At 44.1% G+C, this 12,433-nt stretch overlaps 1 protein-coding gene across 1 annotated transcript in view; it reads right to left on the bottom strand.

The window, feature by feature from the left end:
- The window catches only part of LOC310775517 (calcium-activated potassium channel subunit alpha-1a-like), a gene marked incomplete at both ends in the record, with an annotated part of 120,672 nt that overhangs the window by 43,056 nt on the left and 65,183 nt on the right, over positions 1-12,433 (bottom strand). Inside the window, 5 exon segments of the mRNA XM_083635679.1 lie at positions 2,177-2,347; positions 2,481-2,556; positions 3,918-3,993; positions 10,638-10,749; positions 10,874-10,967. Of these exon segments, the coding sequence (XP_083491805.1) occupies positions 2,177-2,347; positions 2,481-2,556; positions 3,918-3,993; positions 10,638-10,749; positions 10,874-10,967 (529 nt within the window).

Raw genomic sequence — 12,433 nt, 5'->3', positions numbered from 1 at the left:
TCAATTATGATTGGAAGGAAATTTTGCAGAATGTAGCCTGAAATTATATCATGGTTACATTGCAAATAGACAAATGTTGAGAAAATAAATAAATAAATAAATAAATAAATAAATAAATAAATAAATAAATTGGGGGGGGGGGAAGCATGGAGGATGAAAGAGCCATCATTTACGGATATTAGTAGAAAAGAAAAATAAAGCAGGAAAAAAGAATGACACAGCTGACGTAGGCTTTCGTCAATCTGTGCTAGGAAAAATTGAAGTGGTCAAAATGTAAGAAAAAGCCTTATGCGCCATGTTTCGTCCAACAAACACACATGCCGGTCGATTTGAATAGTGCAGCCAAATGGACAGCGGAGACTGTGTTAACTCACTATGAGAAAAAGAGAAACTCTACTTCTGTTGACTCTTACAGAAGCATCAGTGTGAAGAGCGTTTTCATTTAGAATGTCACACACTATTATCCTCTTTCAGAAAATCAACTCGCTAAAGCTAGATAATGCTGTGGGATTGAGGATAACAGTGTCCTCTCAATGGGCTGTGGGCTGAACCCAGTCACCAGAATTGGCATTTTTACATGTCTGAAAACCAGGGATATGTACAATATGAATGTAAATTTTAAACAAAACTACGTAAAAAAAAATACGTTTCTATAACATGGCATTTTACATCTACAATCTCAACGTGAATTTTAAATAAAATGCCGGTTAATTTGAAAACCTCGCTGCCTTTCCAACGTTAAAGGAAAATAAAACAACTTTGGTTACGTTTAGGCAACAAGGCAACTTGGTTAAGACAGTCGTTAGACTCTATGACGTATATAACATTAATACTCACGTGTCTAGAAAGGTGATGTATTATGACGTATTTTGGTTCCGAAATTTTCATAATTCTACATATCCATGGATTCCAAAAATGGACAATGCTGACATTTTATTCTGCCGATTCGGCTGCTCAATAACCTTTATAACCTTCTGTTGCTAAAAATAGACACTTTCTGGGCAAGAGATCAGGGGGACATTCTTCTTTGGATGGAATTGTTTCATCAGCACATTGTTACATTGTAACATGTGTGCATTGTGCCTTGTCTTCCGTACTGTGCTATAAACATGGCTGACTGTGCATTGTGCCTTGTCTTCCGTACTGTGCTGTGCTATAAACATGGCTGACTGTGCATTGTGCCTTGTCTTCCGTACTGTGCTGTGCTATAAACATGGCTGACTGTCAGATGGCAAGATTGAGGCGCAACATCCATCACGCTGGCCTATAAATCATCCCACGTTCATTGTGTTTGTTGGAAAGGAGGGGAGGGAACCAGGAGGGTGGAGCCACCTGAAACCGCAGTGCTTTTACAGTTAATAACAGATCGTATCGAAAATACTGGATAAAAAAAATATCAAGCCCCCCCCCCCCCCTCCTTTTCCTTCAATTGTACTTGCCCAATGCCCTGTCCCTGTCGTTGCTCCACCCACTCTGGCAATCATGGGAGAGTTGTAGACTTGCACATGCTTCCTCCGATACATGTGCAGCCGCCAGCCGCTTCTTTTCACCTGACAATGAGGAGTTTCCCCAGCAGGACGTAACGCGTGGGAGGATCACGCTATTTCCCCCAGTTCCCCTCCCCTCCTAGTGCAGCGACCAGGACACATACCCTTAATCCGGCTTCCCACCCGCAGACACGGCCAATGTGCCTGTATGTAGGGCTGCACGATTATGGTCAAAATTATAATCATGATTATTTTCATCAATATTGAGATCATGATTATTTAACACGATTCCTCTTTGATTTTGGAAACATCATGCATTTATTGAACTGCCATCTTCCACCAAGGAAGGTTTAAAAATATACTACACTTTTTAAATTGTGCAGTCCTACTGTATGGACCCCCGACCAAGCCAGAGGTAATGCAGGGGCTCGAACCTGCGACCCTTGTGTTGGTAGGCAGGGAATCTATCGCTGCACTACCTGGACAAATAAATATATAACATAGCATAACATAACTTCAAACTAACATAACTTAAACGTTGTGCGGTTTTGTACAATCCTCATACAATGCACAACATACAACATACTGTGGTGAGCCACATTCAGAACGTTGAAGGCTTCCCAGCGTTTGACAACATTGATGATTGGATGCATGGAGGGTCGCAGCGGGAAATAAGAGATTTTTTTTACCAAACCGCCGAGGATGAAGAAGACCATGAAAAGGCGGCCCAGGGTGGTTTTTGCATAAACGTCTCCATAGCCCACAGTGGACATAGTAACCATGAGCAAGTAGACACATTCCCAATAGGAAAGTGCTTGGGAATTTTGGAAGTTTTCCCAAGGGTCCCCTGAGTTTTCCACCTGGAACAGAGGTCAAGATTTAAACAGTAGCCGTGGACAACACACTCCTCACAATAACGTGAATAGATAATGTCATGGTGGACCACCATACTTAGGAAGTCCTGCTCTACTCAAATGGCTCCCACTCACTTACCAAATGTATGAAGCCTGCCGCTGTTAGCCATGTGCTTATGAAGATTGAGCATAAGTTCACCAGCTTTATAGAGTTGCTATTAAAGAAAGAGGCAGACAATAAAGATTAACCTTCATATGACAGGGAATAGTGAAGTCCTTATCTAAAGCTGTGGCATCGCATTTGTTTTACTTTGTTTTTCTCCAGATAAACATGTATGGAATTACAATGCGAGCTCGTGTACATTAAATCAGTGGTTCTCAAATGGGGGTCCGGGGACCCCCAGGGGTCCTTGAGGGGGTTCCAGGGGGTCCCCAGCCAAAAGGGGGGTAATTTATTTTTGCTATAATTCCATTCATAACTAACACAATGACTATTTTGGTCATGTGAAGAAATTTGAGAACCACTGCATTAAATTGCACTGTTGTGGTTAGTCATAATGGCCCTGTCAGTAATAATATAAGAGATAAAGGTGCATTTTTCACAAAGAAATACATATTTAAATTCCCCAATTTTTCACATCACTCCAAAAAATACACCGCCTAAAATGTATCACTCAATATTTCAGAAAGAGAGATGAAAAACTATTTGTGAACAAAGGTCTTAAGCTACTGTAACTTCAATAGTGAGTTCACCTTGTGCTTAACTTTCATGTCAACTGTTCTTAGGTGACGGCTTCTTTAAATGCCGCGTGTTTGTTTTGGTCCTAGCATGGTCTCTGTCCATTTACACTTTGAATGTTCTGCCCTTACCTTCAACTGACTCAATCAGTGAGCAGATTATTGGAAAACATTTTGTTGAGCTCTAAGCTCTTCCTGACATCTGTGCAAAAAGCTTTTATTCTAAGCAGCACGGGAACAGAGAGAAAGCTGCTTCGCCCCAAAACTGCATTATGCACAAATGAGAATTGAATATAATGTCCATAAGCAATGTGTTGATGACCGTATTATTGAGCATAATATATTTTACATTTTAAACATATTGCTAGGAATGAAATGAATGAAATTTCCAAATGAAATCAAAGTAAGTGGTTAAGCTCATGATATGATTCATTTAGCTTCCAGCTAAATAAAGCTCACAGTTTTGTACTGAAAAGAAGGCATATTATAACAATGACTGTGCCACATGATTATATCAACAAAATGAAAACGCACACGTCATGCTGGGCGTAGACCCTTTTCACGGGGGCCATTTTGTGTCAAAAAGGGCAGGGTAAACACAGGTGCAAGCATCACACTAAATGAGGGTTTCCAACTTACAATCATTGAAGTTGGAAACCCTCATTAGTGTTTTGCTTGCACCTGTGTTTACCCTACCTTTTCGACACAAAATGAGCCTCCGTGAAAAGGGTATATTATCACACACATGCAATGTTTCACATCACTCAGAATGATGCAGAAATGCCAACAACTGTCGGCTACATTGAAAATGGGATGGCTAAAACAGGAAGGCACTTACCTTGTTTTTAGTATATTCAAAAACTGTAAAATCTCTGAGAACTGTATCAGTCTTAAGGCCCTTAAAAACCTCAAGCCTGTGAGGAAAAAGAAAGACCACAAAAAATTACCCAAGGTGAACAGCAATGATTCAAACAGCATTAGTCACATTTGGCACACACCAAAAACAATATCGTACCTTTGAAGCTTTCTCTCAGCTTCCCTGGATTCATATTGCTTAGAAAAAGTGAATTCCAAGCAACAGAGCGACACTAAATTTGACGAGTGTAAAATAAATTCTTAAATAATACATCAATTGTGGGGCGAAAGAAAAGCAGGTTCCTGAAATCACCATCTTGATCAACTCGTACGGTCTGCTCGAATCTCGCTTTGTCACAAAGCACCGGCATCTACTTGATAAATGTTTTCATAAAACTGTGACTTACTTAACTTACTGAATGATGTCAAATCCTACATTTGGGGGTATTTATGTAAGAAAAGAAAAAAGCTGGAGCCTGCTGCCACCATGAGGTCAAAGACGGTGTTACGTCAACACAATCAACACTGAGAGCAACCTGCTTCTGCACCTTTGGACGCTCATCTATTAGCACATGCACCGACACTCGCTGGCATCCCAGCAATTAGGCTGCTATGGCTTAGCATGTACATGTTAATCACATTGCAACCCCCACTGACGTTTCTGTCCGATAATCAATCCATTCTAATTATGCAGATGCAGAAGCTCAACAATACCGCCCCCCATCTGGCAGCGTCAGGTTAGAACCTCCCCACCTGAGCTTGAAAACCAAATTGTCAATACGTCCAAGCCCGTGCCAAAAAAGTGCAATCTGCATGGGCGCCGCGGTGAAAGCTCTACTGCACTGCAAGATAATAATAATTATTAATGCTGCAAGATGATAATAATTACAGATCATTTCTAGGGACAGAGCCAAGAGTGAGCAATCAAGTAAAATCCATCTTCACATGCGTGACCACGGGTGGACAAATGTGGGTGTATGCACACGCGCCAACCTCCGGGTTTAGAGGAGATCTCCCCCTCACGCCCACTTCTCCCTGGTCTTACCCCAGTAGGAGATGACATGGAGGCATGAGCCCACCCGCCTCTCCCTGGTCTTACCCCAGTAGGAGATGACATGGAGGCATGAACCTGCCCGCTTCTCCCTGGTCTTACCCCAGTAGGAGATGACATGAAGGCATGAGCCCACCCGCCTCTCCCTGGTCTTACCCCAGTAGGAGATCACATGGAGGCATGAGCCCACCCGCCTCTCCCTGGTCTTACCCCAGTAGGAGATGACATGGAGGCATGAGCCCACCCGCCTCTCCCTGGTCTTACCCCAGTAGGAGATGACATGGAGGCATGAGCCCACCCGCTTCTCCCTGGTCTTACCCCAGTAGGAGATGACATGAAGGCATGAGCCCGCCCACTTCTCCCTGGTCTTACCCCAGTAGGAGATGACATGGAGGCATGAGCCCACTCGCCTCCCCTTGGTCTTACCCCAGTAGGAGATGACATGGAGGCATGAACCCTGGTCTTACCCCAGTAGGAGATGACATGGAGGCATGAGCCCTGGTCTTACCCCAGTAGGAGATGACATGGAGGCATGAGCCCAGGCTGTGGCACAAGCCGTCCTGCTCCTCCTTCTCGCCCGCCTGTCCGTGGGCCATCCTGACCCGGTAGCCCTTCTGAAACAGATCCCCCGTGGATTTCTTGCGCCTCCTCGTTTTGGGGACGGTCTGGGAGTGCGCGCCTCCGTCGGGCCCTCTGTACACCAGCATCTTAGCGGGGATCATTGTTAACACCGGCGAGTCGTCTCGGTGTCAAGTCTCGAAAAAGTTGAAAAACTTCCAAGGCTTCCCCAAAGATTCTTCGCTTTCCTCACATCTACTTACTCACAGTCTGCATTCCACTGCTGCTTACAGATATCATTATGCAAAAAAAAAAAAAAAAAAAAAAATCAACAATCTCGCCTAGGTCCAGAGCTTCGAATCTGCCCGAGTTGAAGAAGGACATACAGTGTAACGAGTCGATAATTCAGTCTGAAATCAGGCTAACCACAATCAGGTGCTCGCATTAAATTAGCAGCCAACAGGTTGGGGGCAAAAAGGATGCTTTTTTGGGAGAAGAGTTATGATCAGCAGAGACCCTCATCCTGGCTGTGATCGACCCTCATAGTATCCTCCTCGCTGTGATTGACCCTCATAGTATCCTCCTCGCTGTGATGGGCCGCGCACGCCAAGCTTAACGCAAACCCTTTTCCCATCAGGATATTAGAGCATAAGCTGCTTTAGAATCCATTCATCCAGGCAAAGGAAGAGAGGCCAGACAGCAATCTGTCCAGCAGGGGGCGTGCCAATGTAGCCCACATATCACCCCACAGCATGCACTGCTTTTGCAAATCCAAATTTCATTCTCTAATCTTCGAGCAGAACAGAATGTGATTCTGCCATAATCCCTAAATGAATCCCAGCTGATGTAATAACCGCTATTGTAGTTGCCATTAAAAGCAAATGTGCGACACGACATAATTATGAGAAACTGCACCAGCTGACTGACATCTCAGTCTGAAGTGGGGATGTGGAGACGCTTCTCTAATCAATTCACATTCTGTTTGAAAACCATGAATTAAAGTCACTTCCATTGTCAGCCAAATAATACTTCTGCTCAATTCATCTCAGTACAAACGTTTAAATGCACACTGGAAAATGTGTATGAGGACACTGGAGGCTAGTTTCAGTGGACAGCTTAACTCTAAATGCCTCTTTTTGTGTTTACACTTTAGCCAAAGTGTAAACCATGGATACCATAGACCAGGGATACTCAACTTGCTTTGCCCGGGGGCCACTTTACCTAAATGACAGGAGGCCAGGGGCCAGTTAATAAACAAACATTAATATTAATTTATCTGTAGCGGACTGTAGGTTTTTGGGTCGTCAGAGTTTAGTCTGACAATTGTGCGCACACAGGATAGTTAGTTAGGTTAATTTAGTTAAGTACATATAAGTGCCTGGTCGGTGAGCAGCTGGCTATATTTGACAATTTAGCAGGACCTCAGTCAAACTTTAATGTTTGTTTTCATTGTGAATTAGAAAATGGTCAGGGGGCCACTCTGCACCCTATCACGGGCCGCATCTGGCCCCCGGGCCGCAAGTTGAGTATCACTGCCATAGACCATAGATGAGTAATGTTCTGTTTGCACACACACTACTTAGAGCACTGCTGCAACAGCACAGGATTATTTCAGTGATACTGCACACTGTCTGTCACTGATAAATGGAGTGCTTTGAGGTTTGAGCCATATTTGAACCATAAACATGTACACAACTATCACAAAAGCCTCAGTAGGCACAACTAGGAGCAGTGTCTTCATTTTTCCATGACAATGTCTGAGGGCATTCTCTCCGCAACATACAAAATGTGTGCATGTTGGTGTGTTTTTCAGCATGTATGAGCTGACGTGTTAAGTACATGTCATCATCGCACACGCAAAACGAGTGTGTGTGTATGAGAGGATATTGCTGTACGTGTGTATCTGTGTCAAAATGTTCCCACAGAGGATTTGGGAGTATGGCTGCCTGCCCAGCGAGCGGGATGTGGACTTTTGATCAGAAGAGGGATTCAGCAGCAACATGTCCAGACGAGCGCTAAGCTACAATCAAGGTCAATTAAGGTCACGGCCCGGGCCCGCGGCTCGTCACACGGCTCGTCACACGGCCCGGGCCCACGGCTCGTCACACGGCTCGTCACACGGCTCGTCACACGGCCCGGGCCCACGGCTCGTCACACGGCTCGTCACACGGCTCGTCACACGGCTCGTCACACGGCTCGTCACACGGTTCGTCACACGGCTCGTCACACGGCCCGGGCCCACGGCTCGTCACACGGCCCGGGCCCACGGCTCGTCACACGGCCCGGGCCCACGGCTCGTCACACGGCCCGGGCCCACAGCTCGTCACACGGCCCGGGCCCACGGCTCGTCACACGGCTCATCACACGGCTTGTCACACGGCCCGGGCCCACGGCTCGTCACACAGCTCGTCACGCGGCCCGGGCCCACGGCTCATCACACGGCTCGTCACACGGCCCGGGCCCACGGCTCGTCACGCAGCACGTCACACGGTGAACCACAATTTAACAGAACAACACTCACTCGTTAATCTTCCGCTACCGATTGTCCAGCGACCACACTGACCGAGATTATGTCCTGCATTGAAATGTTTCTACTGACAACTGCGTTAAAATTATACTATATTTATTATCAGTAAATGTCTACATTTTTCACCTGCTTCTAGAACTCTGCAGGCAGTAGAGACACTGATTGATTGACAGGTGATCTCTGGGAAGAGCAGTGCAGAAACAAAACAGCAACGAGCGCTTTGCACCAAAGGTCGTACGACCAAAAACAAACAAACTCAAAGATGACCTCTTAAATGGCAAAATTTGAAGAAGTACAGGTAGGTGCCTCGACAATATATATAACTTTAGTACGTTCAACCATTGCACAGTGATCAAACAGCCCGTGAATTAGTATACTCTTTGTCACAAACCAAGAACTACTAGTATCGTACTGGAAAATGCAACTGACACTGATACGGAATGAAATATCGATATAGTTTACTAGTACATTTATGGTAATATTTGTCATATTCTTCATGACAATACTGTAAAAAGAAAAGAAAATCAACAATTACTATTACAATCTTACAAGTCCACTAGATGGCAATGTTTAAACGCGGTACAGTAGGCTACATTATTTCATACAACCACAGCTGACACTACATCAGCCCAGGACAAATAATACATGATGTAATTGCATCTATCAAGCCTCTGTATTGCTTCACACATTGGGCAGATTGACTGCCGTGCGTCACCCAGGTGGGCGCTACACATCGGTGGTGGATGAGTTGCGTCCCCTTCCCGCTCCCTCCCCTGATATGTGAAGCGCTTTGCGTGTCTAGAAAGGCGCTATATAAATCCAATCAATTATTATTATTATTCTATTCTATTCTAGCGCTAGGCTAGAGCTACCAACAAAACATATTAGTATTTTGATCCATTCGTGCGCTTTCAAACACACCCCGCTTTTCACTGGGATCATGTGACTACAGCAGGTATGCTGGTGAAGAGGTGAAGGGCGGATGAACGCAGCGCAAAATGCCCAGAGACAAGGAATCGATAGGAACGTCATTTCCATTCAAATCAGATCAAATCAGATCAGATCAAATCAAATCAACATGCATTAACAGTCATTGAAGTGCCCTGCACCAGATGACAGCCACAGAACATTTGATCATGTTGTCATGGATATGAGCATTACAGTTTGACGCACAAAGCTCTCCCAAAGCTCTTGAGTTCCCATGCTTTTTCCAGTTACCAAGGGCATCGTTTCGGAACATTCTTCCCATGTTGGCAGTGTGGTACATTCCAACTTTCTCATGCACTTCATGCACTGTCCAAAGATGAAAACAAAAACAAAAAAAACAGCTCATTTCCATGGCAACAGCACCAAAAGTATGTGGCTGATAGCATAGCATTGTACTTTGTACGAAAAAGTTGAATGGCCATCTCTGTAGGTACGCAGGCGTACACACTGGCTGAGTTTTATTCATAAAACTCTCCTTAGGCTTGTCCCGTCTTATTTACGGACATATCTGTCCAGAAGCCACAGCCACTATGGCCTACGTTCACAGGATTATTTCCAGTTGACTGCTCCGCATCCTTGCACCAAGTGGGGAGAAAGAGCTTTTAAATACGCTGCCCCCTTAGCTTGGAATACCCTTCAGAAGGATTTAAAATTGCCAGAATTGGTCTCCCATGCTGAGTTTGGCGGGATCCTGAAGGACATGGAACGTGAGACCATTGGTCAATGTCTCTGCAACTAGATTTGTAGAATCACATTTTATATTATTGTATTGCTGTATTGTTGTATGTTTCTATGTACTGTTGACATGTTGTGCTGCCTTCTTGGCCAGGTCACCTTTGTGAAAGAGATCATTGATCTCAATGGGTTTTTAACCTGGTTAAATAAAGGATAAATAAATAAATAAATAGGTGCACCGACGTAGAATGAGCACGATATACAGAAGTGCACTCACACCATGACAAGGTGCTTAGATTGTTAGCTTCATGCATAAAGTATAAGTGAGTATTGCAACATTGATGAGCAATCCTTAGGGTTGACAACAAACAGGAATCATCAGAGCTTGTTTTCCTCTAGCAGTGGTTCTCAAGGTGGGCTCCGGGGCCCCCCTGGGTAACTTGAAGGGGTTCCAGGGCGTCCCCAGCAAAAAGGGGAACAGTTTATTTTCACTATAATTCCATCAATAAGTAACGCAATGACAGAACGTACGGACTATTTCGGTCATGGTTTCGTACACTTTCTGGAATAAAACATCTAAAAGCAGATGCAGGGCCCTGGGACAAAATCTTATCAGATGGGGGTCCGTGGTCTAATTTGTGTCAGTTTAGGGGTCCTTGATGTGAAAAAGTTTGAGAAGCACAAGTGACTCTCAAATGCACCTAAGAATCTGAATTCAGCCCAATCATTCTGATGGACCATTCAGCTGATCTTAACGGTCTAGTCATATATCTCTTTGCAAGAGACCAAAAGCCTCAGCCTTCACCGACATCTGCTACTCACGAAAAATCCACTGGGTGGCACCACAGGCATTCTCATTTAAATCTGCTGGGATTTAAAAACTGGAAGGCCCTGCACATCCTTACCGAGCCAACTTCTGTTCAGGTACACCGACACGAACACTGGAGGCACCGTGAAGAAGTCCACCACCGAGTTGACCTCTAACCAGAACCACAGCTTGTCGTTGGCAGCGATAAACTGTGTGCATAAAGAATTGAGGGTTAAGGTCACAAGCTTCCATTAAACAGACAGGTGACCGGCCGCAGTGCAGTTCCACTATATACTACACGTCCCTTTGTGGGTTTTTATTCGTTTTACTTACGCGCAGGCCGAAGTACAGGAGGAAGAACACGTTGAACGCCATGTCGATCTGCAAGGTGAAGTCTTTGTAGAAGTTCTGACACGACTCGATGGGACTGCGGAACAAAGAGAGAAAAACAACTGTGTTAATGGCCAGGGGAAGGCATTTGGAGGCGAGTGAGAAAAGATTAGCTAAAATGAACACGTTACAATGCTATTTCATGAAAATAAAGCAAAAAGATGCATTCTTCTTTTCCTGAAAATGCACATTTAAGATTCCGAAAACAAGAGGAACATAAAAAAATATATAAAAGTGATTACAAAAAATAAAAAAATAAAAAATAAAATAAAATGCAATACTTGATATTTTCCAATGTTTTGTTTGTTGGTTTGTTTTTTCTCTCTTGAGAAAGGAACATGCATGTATTGTCACACAAGCAGTAACTTGTCAGTATGCCTGGTTAACCCTTAAATAACTGCAAAACAATCCTCTGTCACAAGAATATGTCGCGTTCCAGGTGCAATATCACAAAACTCGCTGTTTTCCTTTCGTGATATTGCAGGCCTGCCTTTTCCCATCTTGAGGACAGCATTTGGGGGCGAATCGGAGGTTAAATCTGATGGAAATGCAGCGGCAAAGCAGTCGTTTAAGGGTTAAACGCATGCAGGGGGTTAAGGTCTTCTCTCATGAGATCAAGCAGCCATAGCAAATGCTACATGTAGCAATGTAGTGAAGTCTCACCCTCAAAAAGATCCTATCTGGCACTAAGAATTCAAATAAAGAGAAATCATTAACCAAGTAAATGTAACCACTTAGTATCGATTCTGTAATCACATTGAAAGACCTGGGGAATGAAAACGCACACCCTGAATATTATCCAGTCCTGAAATCACAACATTCAAAATAATTCAATGGATCAAAACAGTCCATGAATTTACTGCACAGCTTAGACATATATTTTATATCTTCCATTAAAAAGCGATATCGTTTTCAAACAAGTGAATGAAGACTGAACCCACATTTCAGCCAACTTGAAGATTTAGGACTTTTTCATCATGGGAACAGTGATTGCTTGATTGTGTTGCCAATGTAATTCAGCACAGGTTTAGTGTGAATCATGCAGATTATTCATTGTGTTAGTAGGAAGCTGGTCATGGTTTGTTTCGCATGCCGTTTGTGAGATGGTCACCCGCACCACCAGCTTCAGTAGTGCACATTGTATCCGTGCACAGCTACAGTCTCTCCGACACTGTTTAATACCTCGCAGATTGAGTTCAAATACTTTTTGTTATGTAAAAAAAGATAATCAACTCCCTGTGATAAAACACTGTCCTCAAATAGAGCTTGTGAGCAGACCTCAAATACGGAAGGGATTATTGAGGGCTGACCTGATGTACAGCAGCGCAACTCATTAGATTTCCTGCTTGATGAAGCTGATCAAGGCCCTGGCGGCTAAGCCCCAGACACAACAAGCCGACGGTCCGTCAGTGAGCGTCTGTGCCCCCCTAGCATAGAAAGCAGGATGGGAATTTCATCATTTTAGGGGCGTGGCCATCTGGCCGTTGGCATCGCCATTTTTTC

The sequence above is a fragment of the Poromitra crassiceps genome (assembly GCF_964638095.1).
Source record: "Poromitra crassiceps genome assembly, chromosome: 4".
Lineage (NCBI taxonomy): Eukaryota > Metazoa > Chordata > Actinopteri > Beryciformes > Melamphaidae > Poromitra > Poromitra crassiceps.
The sequence above is the reverse complement of the archived record's forward strand: the minus strand, read 5'-3'. Positions and strand labels throughout refer to the sequence as shown.